Genomic DNA, 23897 nt, shown 5'->3' on the forward strand with positions numbered 1-23897 from the left:
AGCGCTTTTCTTCTTGTGAACATTATGTTTTTGAGAGATATTATTTTTGTTGTTTTTTTCACTAAATGATACTTATGTTTGTTGTGAAGGAGTTGCCGAAGCTTATGCCAATAAATGGTGCGGTCCAATGAACGCCTGTGTCCACTCGCCTTTTGTAATATTCTGATATAGAATTATTTGAAGTGCACGCGGCGCCAATGTTGTTTACTCACATGATGCAGGAGTGAGTTAGAGGAACTGCCTGCCGAGAGCTGTAAGCTGTGTTAATGTTGAAGCTGAATGTGCTCATAAAGAAACTAAGTGCCAGCACGTTGCGTGTGGTATACCTTTGTTAAGAAAAAGCACAAAATAAGACACCTTTCTCTGCCTCATAGCTCTCAAGTGCGTCATTGTAATCTGTTTGAGGCAATGCATGAGCGGGTCTTTCTGCGCATGCGTGAAAATGCATCAAATATTTTAACTTGATTAATTGAAAAAAATCATTATCACCCATTAACGTGATAAATTTGACAGCACTAATAAGAAAGTAACATGGTCCTAATGACTATATATAGGTCATTATTTACACTCTTTGCCATATGTTGTCCGAAATCGCACATCAATTAAAATTCTTTATTTTGAAAATCACATCATTTCTCCTGTTGCACACTTGCGACTGATTATGTCGGCGCGGATTCGAAATCGGTAAAACAATCTACAGAACGGTATTTCTAGTTGATGAATATAACTCTGCCTTAAGACTGAGAATAACCTTGATATTGACATTGACGTAAGGTTTAAGTTTTTATGACATGTCTTTGATCCGAATCAATGTGTCCTAGCATAGCATTTGTTTGTTGCTGACTTCTCTGGTTGTGATTTCAGATGAGTATTTTGAAGTATTTTGGAAACAGAAAAGTTACTGAGGGTGAGGGTCAGTAACAAAAACACTTATCGTTGCGGTGATGTCACATTCCGAGGTGTGTTTCGAAGGTATTTTGCCTTCACGTTCCAAGGATTGGAAATGACCAAATGGTTATGGATGGATGCATGGATATTCTCATATTGTTTTGATAACCTTATATAATAAATGACCAACAGTCTGGTCCTAGACTTTTGTGAGAAATATAATGCACTTGAAGTATTTACAACATATTTCTGAGTCCCAGAAGATGTGTAATCTTGGCGGATCTCCAGCTCCAAAACATTCCTCTTTCTGTTGAATGCAAAGCTGCCATAGAATTTTACCACAGAACTCTGATCTCTAGTTATGAACCAGTTAAGACCAAAAAGAGAAACAAAACAATTATCAATTGCATGAGTTCTTTTTACATTACCAGGCAAATATTTTTTCATTCAAAAATAATTTAAAGAGCTGTATTTGGGCTAAATACTGAGTTTTATATCCTGGAAATAAAAGGATACACCCATTGCTTAATTAGAGGAGAAATGTCTTTGCCAGAGACATTGGAGATGGATTTCAAGAATGCATGAGTGGAAAGAAGCATCTGGCTCCACATGTGACTCTGATATCTCTGCGACGAGGCTGTGCTGGCCAGGCTCAAAAGCTTGTTGAAAACCTTAAAAGACAGGAAATGGGGGGGGGGGGGGGGGGTCATTTTTTGTTCAGGAAAATGCATGCCACTCCTACTGTTGAAAACAAGACTTTTAGCAACATTATAAACAGACTTCTCTTAAGCTAGGTTCATACCGCAAGTCTTAATGCACAAATCTGATTTTTTTTTGTGTTTTTCCGACTCGAGTGAGGCATTAACTTGACGGTCTGAACATGACAAGTCGCAGAGAAGTGGACCATTTTAAATATGATCTGGGTCACTTTCATATGTGGTTTTAATCCGATTTGGGCCACATTTTTCTAGAATGTGGCGGCAGTCTTACATGTCAAGTCTCCCAAATTGGAATTCATGTAGCAATTATGTGAGCAAAGAGCGAGAGCCGCAGGCAGGTAGGCAGCGATAGCTGTGCATTAACGGTATAGCGCCTAGCTTGAACTCGGCTTCTACGCAGGAAGCAGGCTTGATCACATTCATAGAAATAAAATCAAATAAAGTAAAGGATAAGCTTTATACGGTCGGTTTTCTCTATGTGCTCCAAATAATTATAACAACTTTCATGCGTCTTATATGTATCTCTTTCCAATGCTAAATCTGAATAAAAACATTGAAAACACCATTTTTTGAGAACAATTTTGTCTTTTCCTGTATTGGATCAGGACTCTATATCAGCAGGTTGTCAAAATCCAGTGACTCTAACTTGGGTGCAAAAATTAGCGATCGGGACAGCCCGAGACAAAAAAATTAATAATAATAATCTGAAATATCCAAGGACCGATCCACATCGGAGGCATACTAGACTTACCCGATATTTAAAACAAAGTACTCTCATGAAATTCTGATGCGTGATTTCATTTCACTGACTTTTTTCCCCGTCAGTGTCCCCCTGAGGTGGACCCATTCTTGGATAGCTCCCTGTTATTTTTTAATGAAGGGACTTGCACTCTGAAGAAAACGTGTTGCATTACCATACTGCACATAATGCAACAAATGTGGCATGGCTAGCTTAATTTTGTTGTTTCTTGTGGAGGTTGGCCTGACCACAGTGGTTTTGCAGGTTAGCAAGTTCACAGAGTTTAATGTTATGCTAACTTTGATGTAGGTCGAAGCTGCTGTTGGTCAAAAACAACAAATATCCCTCCTCTTCGAAGGTAGCGGAAAATGCCCAACAAATAGGAAAAAAGCATTTAAGTCGCACTGGAGTATAAGTCGCATTTTGGGGGGAAATTTACTTGATAAAATCCAACACATAGAACAGTTATGTCATCTTGAAAGGCAATTTAAAATAAAAATACAACAAAGAACAACATGCTGAATAACTGTAAAGTATGATAATGTTACATTATGTATGAACAACCAAATGCGAACGTGGCCGGTATGTTAACATAACATAGCTATTAGGAGTTATTCAGATAACTATAGCATAAAGAACATGCTAACAAGTTTACCAAACCATCAGTGTCACTCCGAAACACCAAAATAACATGTGAAATGATATAACAATGTGTTAATAATTTCACACATAAGTCCCTCCGGAGTATAAGTCGCACCCGCAGCCAAACTATGAAAACAACGGTAATGAAAATCATTCACTAAATAATGGTAGGGTGCATTCTATCCTTACAACATATAGGAAGACTAAATGACGTACAGTCTTGTGAAAAAAATTGGGACATCCCATTAAATATTCAGTTAATTAAGAAATGTTCACATATCAATGTCTAATCTTGTTTTTCTTTATCGATGGAAAAGAATATGATTTAATTCCAGGTAAACAACAAAAATGAATATTGTTTTAGTCATTAAACCAAATATATTAACAACGTTAATAAACGGCCGCCATCTTAAAGCAGTAGACTTCCCTGCTGTTGTAGCAAACCTTCCAAGCGAACCTAATTAACTTTTTATCTAAAATACTCCTAAATCGGTAAAATATTGACTTGAATCTATCTTTAAAACAGTTTTAAAACTTTCACATGTCGAAAGTAGACAAAAGGGAAATTATGGAAAGTATGCAATTTTAACAACTTTAACGGTTGATTCACAACATTAAATTAACTGAATGTAGTTTGAAGCTGCTGATACAGAATGGGGATTTGAATATATTATTTATTGTTTTTAACTGTTAACTTGATACTGAAATGGTCGTTTATTTAAGCTAATAGCGGGGGGGCGGGGGGGGGGTGTCATCAATAATCGATTTATAATCAAATCGTAGCCTCTGAATTGTAATCGAATCTTTAGGTTTCCAAGGATTCCCACCTCTATTACCTACCCCCTTAACTTAAGTGAGACAGTGGATTGCAAAAGTTATATGTCCAATACTCAAAAAAAGACGTTACCTGCAACATGAACTCCATGCTGATCCTGTTTTCAATCAGTCTCATAACCAGGTGAGCCTTACATTGGAACATCTTGTAGTACTCCCATGACAATGTATGCGGGTGTTTGAGGGAGAAGTGCAGGTGTGGGGTTGGACTGGGAAAAGAAAGACTTGTTTTAGCATAAAACTCTTTCATTACCCTTGTGTCAGTCAAGAAACTTTGCAGTGATTGCAAATTAATGGCTTACTTGTCCTTTTCTTTGCCTCCACTAAATGTCGGGTGCAAAAGAACACCTCCCATCTTCAGTTCATAGTCCACAATCTTGTCAAGCTCCTGTGATCAAAAAAGCATATAACAGAAACGTAGAACCCATTCAATGTGATCAAATATTGCATGTCATGTCAAACTCTAGCAGCATGTCGACAATACCCGAACTCATAAAAATTATTCTATACAAAAACTAAACGTATTTTATTTAAATGGCACTAATTTTATCATTAAAATGTATCTAATTAATAACTTGACATATTTGAAGACAAATATGAATCACAATTAGAGCCGTTCCAACTGGACAAAAAAGTTCAAATTAAAGCTAGACTAAACTCATTTTACAATATTTTTCACTAGGACTGGACAGTCTGGGGTCAAAAATGTTTTTGAAGCCGATATTGGTGATAAGTGATGTGCAAAATGACGATATATTCTCCAAAACGATATAAAATGACATTTCCTCATGAAGATCTTATATCACTATTATCCAGGGGTGAAAGTGGGCCAGAACAGTCAGGAACACAGTTCCAGTATAAGATTCAGGGCCAGAACGCAGTTCTGGAATAAGATTCAGAGCCGGAATGCTGTTCCTGTATAGACTTTGATTCCGAAAATATGACGGCAACTGTCAAAACACTAAGTGTAAAAAAAAAACAACAAAAAAAAAAATAAATGCTAAGCTGCCACACATGCATTTCATCTCCAAGAAGAAAACAATCTACCAACATCAGATTTACATACACAAGTGTTAACAACAAGCATAATAAAGTGCTTGTGTATCGTCATCCATTTCCACCAATATTTATCATTTATTTTATTCCACGGACGGCATGGCAGTTTCCCTAGCTGCTGCAGTTATCAGAGTTTGACGATGATGAGTCACGTCAATGTGCGAATGCGCCAGCAAAGCAAAACGCCTGGACTCATTAATCCGTTCAATTGGCTGACATACTGACATGTGATCAGCAGAGATAGTTAGCTCTGATTGGTTCAAGTGTGTATGTTTTCTGGAACAGCAAAAAAAAAAAAAAAAAAAAAGTTGTTGAATTGATGCGACAAGAAAAAGGGCAATGCAACATAAAATGGATCAAATCTTGAAGAGCAACGAAAGAGTTGAGGCTTATTTATCATATTTAGTTTTATTTGCTCTGATGCAGAGGTTCAGAACATCTTGGCTGTCAGTGTGCACTTTGGACTTATATTTGTTCATTTATGTTAGGCTACTTATTCATTTCCTTATGATTTAAAAAAGTCAATGTTTGCGTGATCTTCAAAATATATTCCACTTCACTCTGTATAAGTCATTTGTACTTATTTTTCTGAATGTATGTTACTTATATCTTTATTATATATTATTTAAAAAAGTAAATGTTTACATTAACTTCAATTTTATTGTACATCCTATGTCTTTAAGTAGTTAAAATTGAGATTTGGCATTTAGTATGTGAGGAAACGAGGGGAGAATAAAAATTAGGGAGATGGAGGTTGGGGTTATTGCTGTTTTTGTTAACTTTTATTTTGCATAGCATTGAAAAACTACAATTTTGAATGAAAATCAGTTTTTGTATGTGGTATTGTGATTTCTTTGCGTTTCAATAGTTGAGAAAATTTGACCCCCCCCTCAAAAAAATGTAAGAAAGAAAAAAAAAGAAAGTAAGAAAGAAAATTTCCGGCTCCGTGGCGACCTTCACGTCGGGGAATTTTAGCCACTTTCACCCCTGCTATTATCACTATTATCTATTAGTAAGTGTACAAGCCTACAGCCCTTAAATACACTTACTGATAACAGTGTAGCACATCAGCTATGCTTAAAGCTGTAATGTGAAGTAATTTCATAACATGCCAAATAGGGTCACAATTAAAGTAATTAAACATTGTCCAACAAAAAAAGCATGAAAAAATAATTTATATGTTGTATATTTGACAAAATAATCGCGTTTCCGAAGTTCGAGCCTGAAAGGGGACGAACCCGCAAGTGATACGTCACACCGAGAACAGCGATGGGAGGGCCACCATACGGCCACCCTACAAAGCCCTTCAAACAATGCTTCAAACAGCGATATAAGTGATAGATCAAGCGCAAGTGAGGAGACCCAAGTTTTTGAAGAGTTGGAGGAAGAGGAGGAAGTTAGATTTTTATGTTGGATCGTACATGTATTAGCCAGACGCTAATCAGGATGCAAACAATGTGCCCAGACTACCTGACGTCGAATGGAGACAAGACCCATCGAGATTACAAGCTTGGTAAGATATAGGCTGTTATTATTGTCATGATTTGAAGATGCAGGCATTTGCACATAATTTTATGGTTTTGTATATCTCATGACATTGTTTAAAAAAATAATAATCAGACTGCATGTTCATTTTGGCAGATCCAGCAGCGCTCATGCATATAAAATAATAATATAAAAACTTTTTTTAGTCATTGATGGCTTTCTCCACTTTATTGTGGCAACAATAATAAAACAAAATAATAGCGGACTGCCACCACATTCGACTGCGAAGTTTTGCTTCTCACTCATCTCCGCCTCGCCTCGTACTACCAGCTACTACTACTTCCAGTCCCAGCGTCTCTTAAACGGATCATGCATAGTGTCTTGTTATGAGCGTTTTGTTGACAAAGGTATCGAACACACGACTTGCTTACAACTTTGTTTCTTTATTAATACATGGAGCTAACAGTAGCTGGGGCTTTCGGCAGTAAGTGGCGTCTAATGGCGTGAGGAAATGTAGTTTTTTCACACAAGCGAACGAATTACAAAGCACCACTTCACTGTTGTAGACTACATTTCCCATGATTCACTGCGTGACTTGAGCCGCTCTCTGATTCGCTGCGAGATTGACTCAATGCCAACACGCTCGCTGTCACCTGTCAGCGGCTCTCGCGAAACAAACTAGAAGGCTATCAAGCGATCACCGTGAAAGAAACGCCACTACAAATGCAATGCAATGCTTGAAGCATGAAGGTGGAAATATATAATACAAATACAAATTAATGTGCACAAACTCACCGGCGGTGTAAACCTGCCGCTGTCAACGCTCTGGGAGGTCGCATTTCACAGCATTCTGCCGCGGTCTTCCTCGCCATTCACGCTCGTTTGCATTTGATCGCTAGTCTGATACACTCCCGCTTTTTTGGTGAGGTCTTTTGTGTTTATTCGTTATTGGATCGTTTTTGTTCACCACTGTAAATAAGAGCACTGAAGCAATAGGTGTAAGTCGCCATTTCTGTTCAACCCGTTTTCTCCTGTTTTGTTTAGCGTAAGAAGCTAGGTTAGTGGCAGTCTTTTCTTTGTTCTTTTTCATGAACAGGGTTTAGTTAGTGGATGGGGTTCGAGTGTAGATTCCTTTTGTTTGTTGTTTTGGCCTGGGCTTACCCTGAAGCCACGCTTCATCCACATTTTGTACATATTCATTGCGAGTTTGATTGTTGTGTAAATAAATTTGTGCCACTTGTGAAATTGTATGGCTCGTTTTATGTTACGCCCTTCGCGAGCCGTCTTTGGGACGTAACACTAGCGAACACAACAACAACTATGCCACGACTATTGCCACGAGTTGGCTTTCGGCTAACGTCGCTAACTTCTACTGTACATTCCAAAACAGTTGGCAGCTCTGCTTTGACAAAGTCATCAGTGATCTATCCAAAAATCACACTTACTTTTTGGCAAATACTTGATCATAAGCAGACCGGTTAAGGAAGCAGGCATCTTCGAAGTGTTTGCAGCAGAGAAGACTACTCGATGATGGCGTGAAATTCATTCGCTTCGTGCGAACGAAAGATGTCCATTTACGTGCCCTGCTATCCTTTGGCCACTCATACAACTTTTCGTTTGAGTGAGAACAAAACATCGCCACACACCGCCGTGGCATCTTAACGAGAAGCAATGCAACAAACAATACTGTTCTATGGCGGACTTCCCTCGCACTTCCCGGTGTGACGTAATTTCCGAAGATTTCCGAAGATTGCCGAAGAAAAGCATTTTCGTTGTCAAGGGCGTTGCTATGGGTTAAACAAAGAATCTGGAAGGGTTGCGTTAAAAAAAATAATGAAAATATGCTTATAATTGTTCAGCTATTGATATTATTCAAAAACATGGTTGGCCAATCTTAGTTCACATTTCCCCTTTAAAGTGACCTCTAGATGTCTTCATTCATTACATTCACCTCACAACAGACAGAAAGAAATACAGGTAGTCCCCTGGTTATGATGTACTCGACTTTAGTGATTTTGACTTTACAACGCCGGAGTCTCGTCCGCCATTTTAGCCCAGGTCGACTGACACGGAGATGACACGGCCATTAACCGGGTCGCATCCTTGTATCCTGTCCAGGGCTTAACCAGGACGCGGCATGTATGAATGCAGCACCAATTGGGTTAAATTCATGTAGGTTAATGTGCTTTATGGTGCCATCAAGTGGTCTTGAAGCCAAAGAGGTCAACAATGTGAAACAATGAGAAAATGAAATAATGTGCTTGTGTTACGATATGAACAAAATGCAAAAAGGATAAGGATAATTTGTTATTTATTTGAATTTAGAAATAGGGGGGAAAGGATTTCATCAGCTAAGATAATATCTTAATCATAGTTTTAGCATTCTACATACAGACACTGGTTTTTATCTAGTGTGGCAAACAAGAATGAGAAAGGTGAGGTGGGAATGCTCTCGTAGTATGTAGGTTGGATGTTTTTTTCCATCAAATGGCTAAATGGTTAAAAAATATATCGTGGCATATTGCCATCATGAAATAAATCAGCCCACATATTTTCCTATAACGCACACGCCTACAGGTGACCAGCAGTTACATTTTTCATCAAACATAACATAGTGTTGATGGCAACCGACTAATTTGGAAGATTTTAAATGCATATTGCAAACCATATGCAAAAAAGTCTTCTGCGTGCCGGTTGAGAACAGCTAATTAGTGCTAGCGTTACATTGTTGTAGCTAACACTGGACGTCCATCTTCTTAAATGAGATCTTTTGTAGCAGCATATAGCATCAGATGGAGTCCTATTCATCTATAAAATGAGTTTTGATGAAGTCTGACAAAGTGTCTGGTAAGTTTTATCACTGCTTGTGTGGCAGCTGAGAGCTATGTCACAGCAAAATTTGGATAGACATTCTTTTAGAATGTGTCCAATTATCCCTGATTAGATTTAAATGCCTCTTCTGTAGTGGCAGTCAAGGTCTTCTGTTGACAAGTCAGCACTCGTTATGTGTTGGTTACCGATTTCAAGGTTTACCGTTGTATGAAAAGGTCACGGTTTCAAAACCACTAAAATTTTCCGTCATACCGTCGTACGGAACTAGCCATTTTTTATGTTCCAAAAATGCAGCGAGAAATCCGTTGCTTGGAGCGGCAGCACTCCGGTTGTTGCTCTGTCCTGTGTCTGTCAGTGACACTACACCTGAACTTTTTCCCCTTAAAAAAAGACAGTCGCTAGTATGGTAGCACTTCGGCTACCGAAAAGAAACAGACAGCCGCGGCTTTGAGGATGAATGACAGCAGAACCTCCAACATGATTTCACATATACGTGACCATCAGCAATCACAAAATTTAAGGTAAGTAAACGCTGTCATGAACATTTCTCACCAGCTACGAGAGTTCACTCCAGTGTGTTTAGTGTGTCTAGCTATGATTAAAAAGAAAAAAAAAAAACTACAACATAAACTTGTCGACGAGGCAGCTAACATGGCGGCTAACTACTTTCCTCTCTACCATTAGCTTACTTTTGTAAAGTCTTCCGCTATTGTAAACATCTGTTCAAAATAACATTTTAATATTACAGCCTGTGGTTAGCATTGTCAGAACTCGATTTCCTTTACAAACAAATAAAAGTAGACTCCATTACAAACGAAAATGTTACTGTATTTATAGCTCTGTTGGGGAAGACTGACTCACCTTGACCACATTGTATATATGCTAAGGGGTTCATCTGTGAATGATGAAGATTGTTGCAACTAAAAGGGACACAGGAGGCAATTTCTCTTCACACTTACTGCTTTTATGAAGCAAAACAAAAGCATGCATGTAAAAAAAAATAAAAATAAATAAATAAATAAAAACAAGCAATCACATGTCCTGCAATGGGACTATTACGCATATGCACATCGCAATGGCAGTTTTCAAACGAACGATACATCGTGAAGGCCTACAACCTACCTAACAAACCAACCTAACTACCAATCAGACCTACCTACCAACCAACCAACCAACCAACCAACCAACCAACCAACCAACCAACCAACCAACCAACCAACCAACCAACCAACCAACCAACCAACCAACCAACCAACCAACCAACCAACCAACCAACCAACCAACCAACCAACCAACCAACCAACCAACCAACCAACCAACCAACCAACCAAACCATGACTGCATAAGCCAATAACAAATATTCTGATTGGCCCTTTAACAGTGTTTGTGACTGTGTTTTGTAATGGAGTGCACGAAAAAAGATTAGAAAATGTTTTGCAAGTGCGAAAAAAACAAAACAAAAACTTTTGTGCATAAAATGAGATTCAGTCACAAATTTGGTGCATCCCAAGTGTGCACAAGTTAGCAAGTTACTATATCAAGTCATACGTATCCAAATATATTGGAAATGTGTCCTCAGTTTGAACATTTTAAAAATTAAGACAAAAGAACACAAATTTATATATACATATACCTCTTTTATCCAGTGTCGATATTCATTCACGCCAAAGGTCTTCTTTAAATACAGGCCAAAAATATAGCCTGAGATTCCCTTCAACACCCACTCATCGGCCCTACAGAAGTAACAACATAGCATGTTATTAGCCTATTAGCATAATTGCCTAACTCGTAACATTTTTGGAAATATGGGGGATTTTTTTAAATTGCATACACATTGATATTATTAGGCAGAGAGTTGAACAGTTCTGATTCGCTGAGGAGAAAATCAGTAAGGCAGAATGATACAGCTGAGGTAGCAGACTACCATTATGCATAAATCTCATTTTGGCGAAAATATGACTAGGGCAGTTATGCTGTTTGGCTAATGATATGATGCAAATTAAGCCTGAACGATATATCGTTTAAACATCGCCATCACGATGTGTGCGTGCGCAATAGTCCCATCGCAAGGACGTGCGATAGTTTTTTGTTTTTTTTTTCACTGCAGCACTTGCTTATTAAAGTTAACAATGCTGGTATCTTTGATCTTGCCAAAGAAGCGGACATCACAGCGCAGCAGCTGTCAATCATCGTTTAACTTGTTAAACAGTTTCTGCAAGGAACCCGCTTTGGAATGAATGAGTGTGTGTGTGTGTGTGTGTGTGTGTGTGTGTGTGTGTGTGTGTGTGTGTGCGTGTGTGTGTGTGTGTGTGTGTGGAGACGTTTGAGACATATAAATTAAATGCCAGAAGTGATCATGAGTTTGTAATTTCTACATGTCCACTAAGAGTCACAGCTAAGGTAGATAAACAGAAGTATTTAATAAACCCAAGCATTTTTCTACTACAGTACTTTATTCTTGTTCAAAAATGATTTGGTTGGACAAAAAACTAAAACTGATGATCATAATTTTTACATTTGAAGTGCTTAAAACCATCCATCCATCCATTATCTTCCGCTTATTCCGGGGTCGGGTTGCGGGGGCAGCAGCTTCAGCAGGGAAGCCCAAACTTCCCTCTCCCCAGCCACTTCAGCCAGCTCCTCCGGCGGGATTCCAAGACGTTCCCAGGCCAGCCGAGCGACATAGTCTCTCCAGCGTGTCCTGGGTCGACCCCGGGGCCTCCCGCCGGTGGGACATGCCCGGAACACCTCTCCAGGGAGGCGTCCAGGAGGCATCCGAACCAGATGCCCGAGCCACCTCAACTGGCTCCTCTCAACGCGGAGGAGTAGCGGCTCGACACCAAGCCCCTCCCGGATGACCGAGCTTCTCACCCGATCTCTAAGGGAGAGCCCGGACACCCTGCGGAGGAAACTCATTTCGGCCGCTTGTATCCGGGATCTTGTTCTTTCGGTCACGACCCACAGCTCGTGACCATAGGTGAGGGTAGGAACGTAGATCGACCGGTAAATCGAGAGCTTCGCCTTTTGGCTCAGCTCCTTCTTCACCACAACGAACCGGTGCAGAGTCCGCATCACTGCAGACGCTGCACCGATCCGCCTGTTAATCTCCCGCTCCCTCCTACCCTCACTCGTGAACAAGACCCCAAGATACTTAAACTCCTCCACTTGGGGCAGGATCTCATCCCCGACCCGGAGAGGGCATGCCACCCTTTTCCGGCTGATGACCATGGTCTCGGATTTGGAGGTGCTGATCTTCATCCCAACCGCTTCACACTCGGCTGCAAACCGCCCCAGTGAGAGTTGGAGGTCACGGCTTGATGAAGCCAACAGCACCACATCATCTGCAAAAAGCAGAGATGAGATTCTGAGGCCACCAAACCGGACCCCCTCAACGCTTCGGCTGCGCCTAGAAATTCTGTCCATAAAAATTATGAACAGAATCGGTGACAAAGGGCAGCCTTGGTGGAGTCCAATCCTCACTGGGAACGAATTCGACTTACTGCCGGCAATGCGGACCAGACTCTGACACTGGTCGTACAGGGACCGAACAGCCCTTACCAAGGGGCTCGGTACCCCGTACTCCCGGAGCACCCTCCACAGGACTCCCCTAGGCACACGGTCGAACGCCTTCTCCAAATCCACAAAACACATGTAGACTGGTTGAGCGAACTCCCATGCACCCTCGAGGACCCTGCCGAGGGTGTAGAGCTGGTCCACTGTTCCACGGCCGGGACGAAAACCACACTGCTCCTCCTGAATCCGAGATTCGACTTCCCGACGGACCCTCCTCTCCAGCACCCCTGAATAGACTTTACCGGGGAGGCTGAGGAGTGTGATCCCTCTATAATTGGAACACACCCTCCGGTCCCCTTTTTTAAAAAGGGGGACCACCACCCCGGTCTGCCAATCCAGAGGCACTGTCCCCGATGTCCACGCGATGTTGTAGAGGCGTGTCAGCCATGACAGCCCTACAACATCCAGAGCCTTTAGGAACTCTGGGCGGATCTCATCTACCCCCGGGGCCTTGCCACCGAGGAGCTTACCAACCACCTCAGTGACTTCAACCCCAGAGATTGAAGAGCCCACCTCAGAGTCCCCAGACTCTGCTTCCTCAAAGGAAGGCGTGTCGGTGGAATTGAGGAGGGCTTCGAAGTATTCTCCCCACCGACTCACGACGTCCCGAGTCGAGGTCAGCAGTACACCATCTTCACTATACACAGTGCTAATGGTGCACTGCTTTCCTCTCCTCAGACGCCGGATGGTGGACCAGAATTTCCTCGAAGCCGTCCGGAAGTCGTTTTCCATGGCCTCACCAAAATCCTCCCATGTCCGAGTTTTTGCCTCAGCGACCGCCGAAGCTGCAGTCCGCTTGGTCAGCCGGTACCTGTCAGCTGCCTCCGGAGTCCCACAGGCCAAAAAGGCCCGATAGGCCTCCTTCTTCAGCTTGACAGCATCCCTTACCCCAGGTGTCCACCAGCGGGTTCGGGGATTGCCGCCACGACAGGCACCAACCACCTTACGGCCACAGCTCCGATCGGCCGCCTCAACAATGGAGGTGCGGAACATGGTCCACTCGGACTCAATGCCCCCACCTCCCCCAGGACAAGGGAGAAGTTCTGTCGGAGGTGGGTGTTGAAGCTCTTTCTGACAGGGGATTCTGCCAGACGTTCCCAGCAGACCCTCACAATACGTTTGGGCCTGCCAGGTCTGACCAGCATCTTCCCCCACCATCGGAGCCAACACACCACCAGGTGGTTATCAGTTGAGAGCTCCGCCCCTCTCTTCACCCGAGTGTCCAAAACATGCGGCCGCAAGTCCGATGACACGATCACAAAGTCGATCATCGAACTGCGGCCTAGGGTGTCCTGGTGCCAAGTGCACATATGGACACCCTTATGTTTGAACATGGTGTTCGTTATGGACAATCCGTGACGAGCACAGAAGTCCAATAACAGAACACCGCTCGGGTTCTGATCGGGGGGGCCGTTCCTCCCAATCACGCCCCTCCAGGTCTCACTGTCATTGCCCACGTGAGCGTTGAAGTCCCCCAGCAGAACGAGGGAGTCCCCAGAGGGGGCACTCTCCAGCACACCCTCCAAGGACTCCAAAAAGGGTGGGTACTCTGAACTGCTGTTTGGTGCATAAGCACAAACAACAGTCAGGACCCGTCCCCCCACCCGAAGGCGGAGGGAGGCTACCCTCTCGTCTGGGGTAAACCCCAGCGTACAGGCACCAAGCCGGGGGGCAATAAGTATGCCCACACCTGCTCGGCGCCTCTCACCGTGGGCAACTCCAGAGTGGAAGAGGGTCCAACCCCTCTCGAGAGGACTGGTATCGGAACCCAAACTGTGTGTGGAGGAGAGTCCAACTATATCTAGTTGGAACTTCTCTGCCTCACACACCAGCTCGGGCTCCTTCCCCGCCAGAGAGGTGACATTCCATGTCCCAAGAGTTAGCTTCTGTAGCCGGGGGTCGGACCGCCAAGGCCCCCGCCTTTGGCTGCCGCCCAAATTGCTATGCACCCGACCCCTTTGGCCCTTCCCACAGGTGGTGAGCCCATGGGAAGGCGGACCCACGTTGCCTTTTCGGGCTGTGCCCGGCCGGACCCCATGGGAAAAGGCCCGGCCACCAGACGCTCGCCTTCGAGCCCCACCCCCAGGCCTGGCTCCAGAGGAGGGCCCCGGTAACCCGCGTCCGGGCAAGGGAAACTTGGATCCTATAATTTTCTCCATCATAAGGGGTCTTGTGAGCCATTCTTTGTCTGGCCCCTCACCTAGGACCTGTTTGCCATGGGTGACCCTGCCAGGGGCTTAAAGCCCCCAGACAACATAGCTCCTAGGATCATTGGGACACGCAAACCCCTCCACCACGATAAGGTGATGACTCAAGGAGGGGTGCTTAAAACCATTTATTAATATATATATATATATATATATATTTATATAAATTATATATATTTTTTTAATCATACTTTGGGGAAAAAGTGAGAAAAAAACATGCCTAATATGTATCTCTTTCCAATGCTAAATCTGAATAAATACATTGAGCACACACACAAAAAAATAAAAATTTGGGAGCGGGGTTTTTCACTTATCGCAGTCGCCATAACCACGAAAAACGAGGGATCACTGTACACTGGTCATTGTGTGTCATCCAAAGTCTTTCCAAACAGCTATTCAAGTCATCTAGTGAATTTTTTTTGTTTTGTTTTAAATATTTTTTTTTTTAATATCGCAATATAATATCGCAAACCCCCCAAAAAATTGCAGCAATAGTTTTTTCCAATATCGTTCAGGCCTAATGCAAATTAAAAGTGGTGTTGTAATTTTTAATCCAGTTGGTGCTTTTGCCTGCTTTTGACTGAAATTAGAACATTATGAAAAAGTTGATTTATTTTTGTAATTCCATTTGACATTTAAAATGATGTAGTTCTTAAAGCAGAAATGTGAAGTAATTTCATAACATGCCAAATAGGGTCACAATTAAAGTAATTAAACATTGTCCAACAAATAAAGCATGAAAAAATAATTTATATGTTGTATATTTGACAAAATAATCGCGTTTCCGAAGTTCGAGCCTGAAAGGGGACGAACCCGGAAGTGATACGTCAGACCGAGAACAGCGATGGCAGCGCTCCATACATACGGCCGCCATACACAGCCCTTCAAACAATGATTCAAACAGCGATATAAGCGATAGATCGAGCGCAAGGGAGGAGATCCAAGTTTTTGAAGAGTTGGAGGAAGAAGAGGAGGTTGGAATTTTAATGTTGGACCTAACATGTATTAGCCAGACGCTAATCAGGATGCAAACAATGTGCCTAGACTACCTGACATGGAATGGAGACAAGACTAGGGATGTCCCGATCCAGGTTTTTGCACTTCCGATCCGATACCTATATTGTTTTGCACTTCCGATCCGATACCGGCCTATCTGAGCATGTGTTAAAGTTTAAAGTTATTTAGCCTCCTTACTTAATTGTCGGACTCATGTTGAAAAAGGAAAAATTGTATAAAAAGCCTCTCAGGTTTAAATAAACGACTATTTCAGTATCAAGTTAACATTTTAAAACAGTAAATAAAATATTCAAGTCCCCATTCTGTATCAGCAGCTTTTAACTACATTCATTTAATTTTGCGAATCAACTGTTAAAGTTGTTAAAATTGCTCCCGTTATTCCATAATTTCCCTTCAGTCTACTTTCGACATGTGAAAGTTTTAAAACTGTTTTGACGACAAGTCATGATTTTGCAGATTTCGGAGAATTTTAGATATAAAGTTAATTAGGTTCGCTTGGAAGGTTTTCAACAGCCTACTAGGTAAGTCTCCTGCTTTAAGATGGCGGCTGTTTACTGTTTATAATGCATCTAGTCCTATATAAATGATATCTACCGTAACATTATGTGGCTGTACTTTGTAGCAGATTTTCAGCAGCAGTCAGGTATGTTGTTGTGTTTTTTTTTTTTTTATCTCGTGGCATGAGTTGAGCTAGAGCCGCGAGTTGAGCATTGGCATTAGCCGAGGGGCCGGGTAATGAGAAGCATGATGTTTAGCTACTCTCGCTCCGTTCCGTCCCGAAGACTGCGCGGCGCGCTGAGTGTGTTGTACTTCCGCTTTACTTGGCATATTTCAATAATCGGAATTTGGATGTTTGTGAATCGTTCTCGAATCTTCCATGGCCGAATCGCGAATAATCTAAGAATCGGAAATTTTGCACACCTCTACTGTCAACCCACACTGTGTTTCAGTAATCTGCAGGAGGCACCACAGACACACATACACCTTGTGCTGGTCATGTTTTATTTAGAAACAAAGTTCACTTTGAAGCTAAACGAGTTAAGTGTTAAACACTGTACACGAATGTCGCACTGAAAAAAAGGCACCACCTGTCCCTGAAATACCAATTACAGCAATATTGGAAAGAAGCTTGTGTTTCTTCTTTTATGCTACCGTTAAATACACAAGCTTGACGCTAACTTAACGGGAGCTATTTTTTCACTGGAGATTTAGCAAGCTCTGGCAGTGTTCAACGCAAGCTGCAACGAACGGCAGTAACTGTTATACCGCAAAATATGAAAACGATGGAAACCATTACCAAATTCAATATGCTGGCAAATGCAGTCATCTAAAAAAACATTGGAAGTGAGACCTCTCCTCGTCCAGCGAACGTGAATTTGTACTTAGGGAACGATCATCTGTCGCAATTAGCGATCTTTGACGCTATCCTTTTTCCACTTTAAACTTGTTTCTCACTCAGGGGCTGTGAACATAACCTCAAGAAGTTGCTCTCCCAGTCAAGCCTAGGCTAAAATTCTCTTTGTAAGTTTTTTGTTAGTTTGTATATTGAATTTGAAAGAAAAATATGTGTTTTGTTTTTGGCGCACTTTTTCATGGTGCTAACCTGTTGAAGCTACTCACACATGGAAAAATACTACTGTACAACGTTTTAAATGTATTCATTTTGTATATTTCGGTTACCATGATTTGAGAGCTCAACAAATTGAAGAAAAGTACGCCTTGTGTTTGTTTTGGGGTTCACTGGAATAGCGTCACTGCAACAAACAGGAGAAGGGGTGAGCGCTGTCACGTCAAGCCACTTCTGGCTGCATTTTTGACACATGAAAAATAGCAAGTACCGTACTACGGTGTGACGGAAAATTTTACTGGTTTTGAAACCGCAACGTTTTCATACCATGGTAAACCGTGAAACCGGTAACCGGCACATGCCTACTCTTGACCCCCCCACCCTTAAAAATGTATTCCTCGGATCTACACAATTCATGTAGGTCGCCCTACACAGTTAAAGCTTGTCGCATAGTTAAAGACTGACATGGGTGTGGAGTGACACGTGGAATTCAGGCAGCGTGGCCATGTGATGTCACCGCCCTGCAACCTCAACATCAATGGCGACCTAATAGTTAAAATAATTAATTTTATTGGAACATTAAGAGGGGTTTTAATATCCAATTATAATAACTTTTACTAAGATTTATCATACACGCATGTCCTTCTATCCATGGTTCCCTTTGAAACTTTTTTTTTTTTTTTAAACAACACTTTTTTTCGTTATTGGCAGATCCTCAAAATCCGGGGACTCGGGACTCGCGTGCAAAAATATTTGATCGGGGCATCCCTACCTGGATCATTATTAAAACCGGCACTGATCAAATTGTACTTACATTGTGTTTGCATATAAACAAGCTTTCATTCACCTCATAACAGACAGTCAGTAAAAAAAAAATAATAATAATAATTTAATGCTCGCCAATGGTAGTGGAACATAACGGCTCTCACCAAGACATCCTAGAGATGAAACAACCAAAAAATTGTTGCGCCAAGGCCTGGGCAAGGCAACGACGGGTCAAAGGAGTCTGATCGATGATCATAGCACTATGAAGTAGGTTGGTGCTGGAAGATATTGAAAAAAATAATGGTAAAAATGTGTATGTTAGTGTGTGTATAGATGGAGGGATAACACTAAAATTGATGCCTACCTGAAGATACTCATTGAAGCATAAGAAGACACTTGCACATAAGTCTCATCCACAAAAACAGTTTTGAAGCAGGAGTAAGGGTAGCGGCATGTTAGAATTTCTTCATAGAACTCAAAAATCTCATGCAGGTAGGACATGGAATGCTTGAGAAGTGGTAGTAGTTGTGGCAGGCAAAAGTGGGTCACCTGAAAGAAAATAGACAGCAAAAAGTTGCGTGTAGTCTGTTGTGGCAGGATTATTTTACACATTTCTCCTCTATTTTCCACACTAGAAGTAATATGCCTCAATGCATACAGTGGGATTCTCCCAATCCAATAAATGTACAAATTGGAAGGAGAAGACCGCTCTTCTGACACACATGTTAATGCTGTGCACCAATACAACAGTTCTGGTTACAAGTTTTAAAGATGAACTTTCTTCCTTTTTGAAACTGCCAGATTCCATTATTTCTTAATATTTTTCTGCTTGTCAATGTGAATGCTACAGACAACCCAGAAAAGCAAGCCAATTTGTTATTGTTGATTTAACGTCATCTTAAAAAATTATTGTTTATTATTTCAGTTTAACAAAGTACTAGGCATTCAAGCAGGACTGAACGGGCCATCGCAGTTTGGCACAACTCCGACAGCACGCAGCTCAGGGTGCTGGCAGGTCATCCCCCTCTGATCATCTCATTAGAAACTAAAATGTCATGTGACTATAAGGAAATCAAACAGAAGCCAGGTATGCTAACGCTACAAGTGAATGGCATTTCGAGTATCGCATTAGTCGACGCTCATAGTGTGGTGCCATCAAAAAAGTCGACGTCGGATGTCTGGATTCAAGAAGGGCGACGAACCATGGAGCCCATCAGTTTGATGGTCCGTTTCATAGACAATATGTGGGAGCTACTTTATACAGCCCATTTCTCAGACTACCACAAAAGTGAAATGATCGCTCAGGCCATGACAAAAATGCTCTCTGCATGGGACTGTGGTATGGGAAGTCGCCATCACCACCTTGCCTGGCACGGCCAGACTGTTCTCCTTGTGTTTTTCAAACACTGAGAGTATAGTCTGGGACCCAGCCCATTAACGGCCTCTCGAGCAAGTACAAAATCAAGCGACAAATCATATTTGTTTGCTTGCGTGACGTGTCTTAACGAGCAACGTCTCTCTTCCGCGTCAGAAATAGTCTCCACAACAACACAGATGGCGAACAGGAGAGCCGAGAATATGTTCCAATCCACGGTAAAATCAGTTTTAAACTAGAAACTGCAATTTCGGGAGAAATTACGTCTGGTCTTTGCAATGTGGAGATTCAGATCTTAGCCCCAGCCTAGGTTGGTTTGGGGACAATTTGGGGACAACATTAGGTCACTTCCTGTCTATTTGGGGACATTTATGGGGCCTAGGATAATGATATCAGGCCATTTGGGAACATTTGGGAGGCGTGGCCTATTCATATCAGGTCATTTGGGAGCATTTGGGGGAGTGGCCTAGTCATATCAGGTCATTTGGGAACATTTAGGGGGCGTTGCTTGATCATATAGGGCCATTTGGGAACATTTAAGGGGCGTCGCCTGATCATATCAGGTCATTTGGGGGCGTGTCCTATTGATACCTGGTTATTTCCTGTTGATTTGGAGACATTGTTTTTTTATGCCATTGAAAATGAATGCGAAAAAATTTGGACGTTCATAGCCGTCAATGGCATCCAAGTACATTGGCATCTATAGAATGGACAAACATGCCCGTCAATGACATTAAACAGAGGAAATGCCATTGGAAATGAATGCAAAATTTGGACGTCCATGTCCATCAATGGCAGCACCCTCTATAAGCGTCAAAGGAAGCGGGGAAGTTTGGGGGACACGTCCTGTTGATATCTGGTCATTTTCTGTTGATTTTGGGAAATTTTATCCGCTTAATGGTGGCCAGACTCAATAGCTGGAACAGCGGTGAGTCTGGAGTACCAGGCTAATCACCACCTATGACAGCGGCTCTAACCAAGTTGAAGCGGCTGAACTTAATGAGTGGATTGGGCAAGGACTGCATCTACAGGGTTTCCCCTACATATTAATTATTGTGGCGCACCGCCACACCAAAATAAAAGCCGCCAAGCCGTGCAAAAGAAAATTATTTAAAAAAAAAAAAAAAAGAAAAAAATTAAGGCCGTTTCAAACTAGCGGCAGCCTAGTGTGAAGGGTTCAGCGGCAACCTATCCATTGTGTATTGTAATGTCCGTAGCTCTGCGAGGCCCTCTTAAGAGCTGATCGGAGGAGGAGCTGTGACGTAGAGGGAAGCGAGATAGCGGTCCCATTTCACAGAAGCCCGCTGTTATTTTGTTCTTGTTTTTCTTTATTATTGTTGCCACAATAAAGTGGGTAAGCCAAAACAGGCTCCTCTCCTTCTTCCCCACCATCCGGGGCATTACAGTATTTAGGATCAGACTTTTCGGCGAAAGTAAGCAGTGGACGGCAGTCTTGGACGGAATGGCAAGTTTGAATGAAATTGTGCCGAGAGGCGGGGAGAGCGGCGCCACGGCCGTGCTAATATCAACAACGCGTTTAATAGCAGAGGGGCAGACGTACTTATTATATCTGCTACTCGGCCGTTTCGGCGGAAAGATATACGCAATCACGGCTGACCAAACCTTTATAAATGCGCTCTTTTTATCCAAGTTTCGCGAGCTCTGGGACACTCGAAAAATGACTCTCTCACTTCTCCTTGATGAGCTAATTGGTACCTCAATGTGTGTTTGTGTGGAAATGTAGTTCACAAACAACAACAAAAAAATTTTCACCTTCTTACCGAAACTAGTAAATCTCTTAACACGGCAATTAGAATTTCCCACTACTCCTTGAAATGCATCCATTACAAGGGCGTAGGTTTGGTCTCAATATTGGTAGGGACGATATAGCAGCATAACCTCCATGTACACTTTTTGCTGGGGACGGACATTACCGTAATAAGACCCAACAGACTGGGTGAATGGGGGTCAGGGCTACATTTCTCACCACCAATTTGAACTTAATTAATTGAGAGGCTAAAATATCAAAGCAAAAATAAATCTGCATTCACATACCAACTTTCTCACTGCAAATTTAGAACGATTTAATATGATGATTTTTCTGAAATGTATTAATTTTCTCCATTTTGTTTTGAGTGTTAAAGACTAGTTAACATATTAATGGGTCAGATTATTCAATTTACTTTAGGTAAATATTACCATTTGTTCTTATTGAGTCCATACATCTAAAGGTTGATCATTTTTCACCAAAATCACCTGGAAAAATGCTTTTAAATAATATTTTGAAAAATATCACTTGTTGAATTAAGAACATTCCTGACGAAAAAAAAGTTTTGTTTGTTTTTTGTTTTGCTTAAAATAAGTGTGTTAAAAAAATAGCTATCTGAAAATAATCTTATTTCAAGAAATCTGAGTAAAATTTACTTAAAGCACTGGCAGATAATTTCACTCATTTTTAGTAGATTGAAAACATGGGAATTTAGTCAACTGCCAATCACACGTGCGTTTGAGGGGAAAAAATGGTGTCCGTGTAAGTTTTTTTTTTTTTTTTTTTTTTTTTTAAACCTGTCCTGTTCAGCTGTTTGACACAGAGAATGGAAGTCTAAGTGCCCAGATTCTGAACAGTTTTAATGTTTCACATTGAGAGTCTGACATACTCCCATTGTGATCATTCAAAATACCTTTTTATTATGACAAAGCAGCGAACAGGAAGGGATTATGGGGGGACAGAAGAAAAGAAATACAAGAGAAGAAGGAAAAGAAACACATACACAAACAACAACTAGAAATACATTGAACATCTAAACTAGTTACTAATATGCTGGTGCTATCGTCAGCGAGATGTATTTCCGGTTTACACCATGTGGGGGCCTATTGGCCAGTGAAAGAGGAGAATGGGGGTGGGGGTGTCTATAAGCCTATAAGCTAAGTGATTGAAAGGGGTAGAGTGTACACAAATCAGTTCTGTGATCTAGAACCCAGTAATCGTGTGAATCTCTTATGAGTAAGCCCGTTGGCGACCAACCCTACGCCGCCGCATCGCCAATCCCGGCACCGGGACCCCCGACCCGAGAATGCCCTACCACATCCAGCAGCACGCAGGCCCCACCGGGCGCACGACAGCCACGCAGACGGGCGGAGAAGCCGCGCGGGCGCCAACCCAGGGCCACAGCCCCCACCCAGCCAGCCCGGGGAGGGAGGGAGGGCGGGCGCGGGGGCGGGGGGCCATGCGCAGCCCATCCCTCCTCCCGCAGCCCAGCAAAGGAGCCATCGTCCCCCCCCCGGGACCCAGGGTGGTCCCCCGGGCCACCCGCGCACCCATCAACCGGCCTTCAGGGATGGCAGGAGGGGACGCATCACCAACCCCACGCCTACACCCACCCCCGCCCGCCCACCCGGGCCACGAGCCACAGCCCCCCAACCGGCACGGCACGCCACGGGACCCCCAGCGGCCCACCAAGCCCCAGGCAAGGCAGGGTCCCCCGCCGGTGCAGGCGACACCCCGCTGATACACCGGCGCCCAGTCAGCGACCCGCGACGGAGCGCAGGGCGGATGCCCAGCCAGAGAAGAGAGGGGAAGGCGGAGGCAGGAGAACGCCCAGGAACTGCCACGGGGCGATGCAAGATCGGAGACCCGACCCCCCAATCTACTCCCGCGGCCGGCAGCCGAGGCAGAGGGGAGGCCACACCCCAGGAGCCACGCCATATAAAAAAGTGTGGGACCCACCTACCACCCTATTACTGTGGCTGCCAGGTTCCCGACTGGCAGCCATCACCCAGCACCGTGATGGGGGTGTGAGGGGAGGGTAGTGCAATGTATGCATTAAAATAGGAGAGCTTGGCTTGGGGCAGTGGGACCGCAGCATGGAGCTTCTGCCCAGCCGCCCGTCCCACCGCCCTTTGCCAGAGCTCTCCTGTGGAGTATGATGTGTGGTGCATTTAAAAAAGGTGCAGAGATGGCGGGGCCTGTGGTGAGGAGGCAGCCGTGAGGTACCCCCACCCCCAACAGGTCCCAACCATCCCACAACCTTGGTGTGTGGTGCATTAAAAACAGGGGGGAGCCGGGCCGGGACTGTAAAGCCCCGTCCCAACTCTCCCCGGAGAAATGTATGAGCATGTAAGTGCCAAGGTGAAAAATATTTACAGTGCCGAAGTGAGAAGTGCGTGAGTTAAGAGGCAGGCTCCCGCGGGCGTGGCC

At 43.0% G+C, this 23897-nt stretch overlaps 1 protein-coding gene across 1 annotated transcript in view; it reads right to left on the reverse strand.

The window, feature by feature from the left end:
- taf2 (TAF2 RNA polymerase II, TATA box binding protein (TBP)-associated factor) overlaps window positions 1-23897 on the reverse strand; it is a 125873-nt gene that overhangs the window by 63544 nt on the left and 38432 nt on the right. Inside the window, exons 9-15 of the mRNA XM_057833537.1 lie at window positions 18689-18873; window positions 18489-18602; window positions 10829-10928; window positions 4125-4210; window positions 3896-4031; window positions 1405-1559; window positions 1129-1243 (exon numbers count right to left, since the gene is read on the reverse strand). Coding sequence (XP_057689520.1) covers window positions 1129-1243; window positions 1405-1559; window positions 3896-4031; window positions 4125-4210; window positions 10829-10928; window positions 18489-18602; window positions 18689-18873 — 891 coding nt within the window. The remainder of the gene's footprint in view (window positions 1-1128; window positions 1244-1404; window positions 1560-3895; window positions 4032-4124; window positions 4211-10828; window positions 10929-18488; window positions 18603-18688; window positions 18874-23897) is intronic.

Source organism: Corythoichthys intestinalis, chromosome 4 (genome assembly GCF_030265065.1).
Source record: "Corythoichthys intestinalis isolate RoL2023-P3 chromosome 4, ASM3026506v1, whole genome shotgun sequence".
NCBI classification, from domain to species: Eukaryota; Metazoa; Chordata; class Actinopteri; order Syngnathiformes; family Syngnathidae; genus Corythoichthys; species Corythoichthys intestinalis.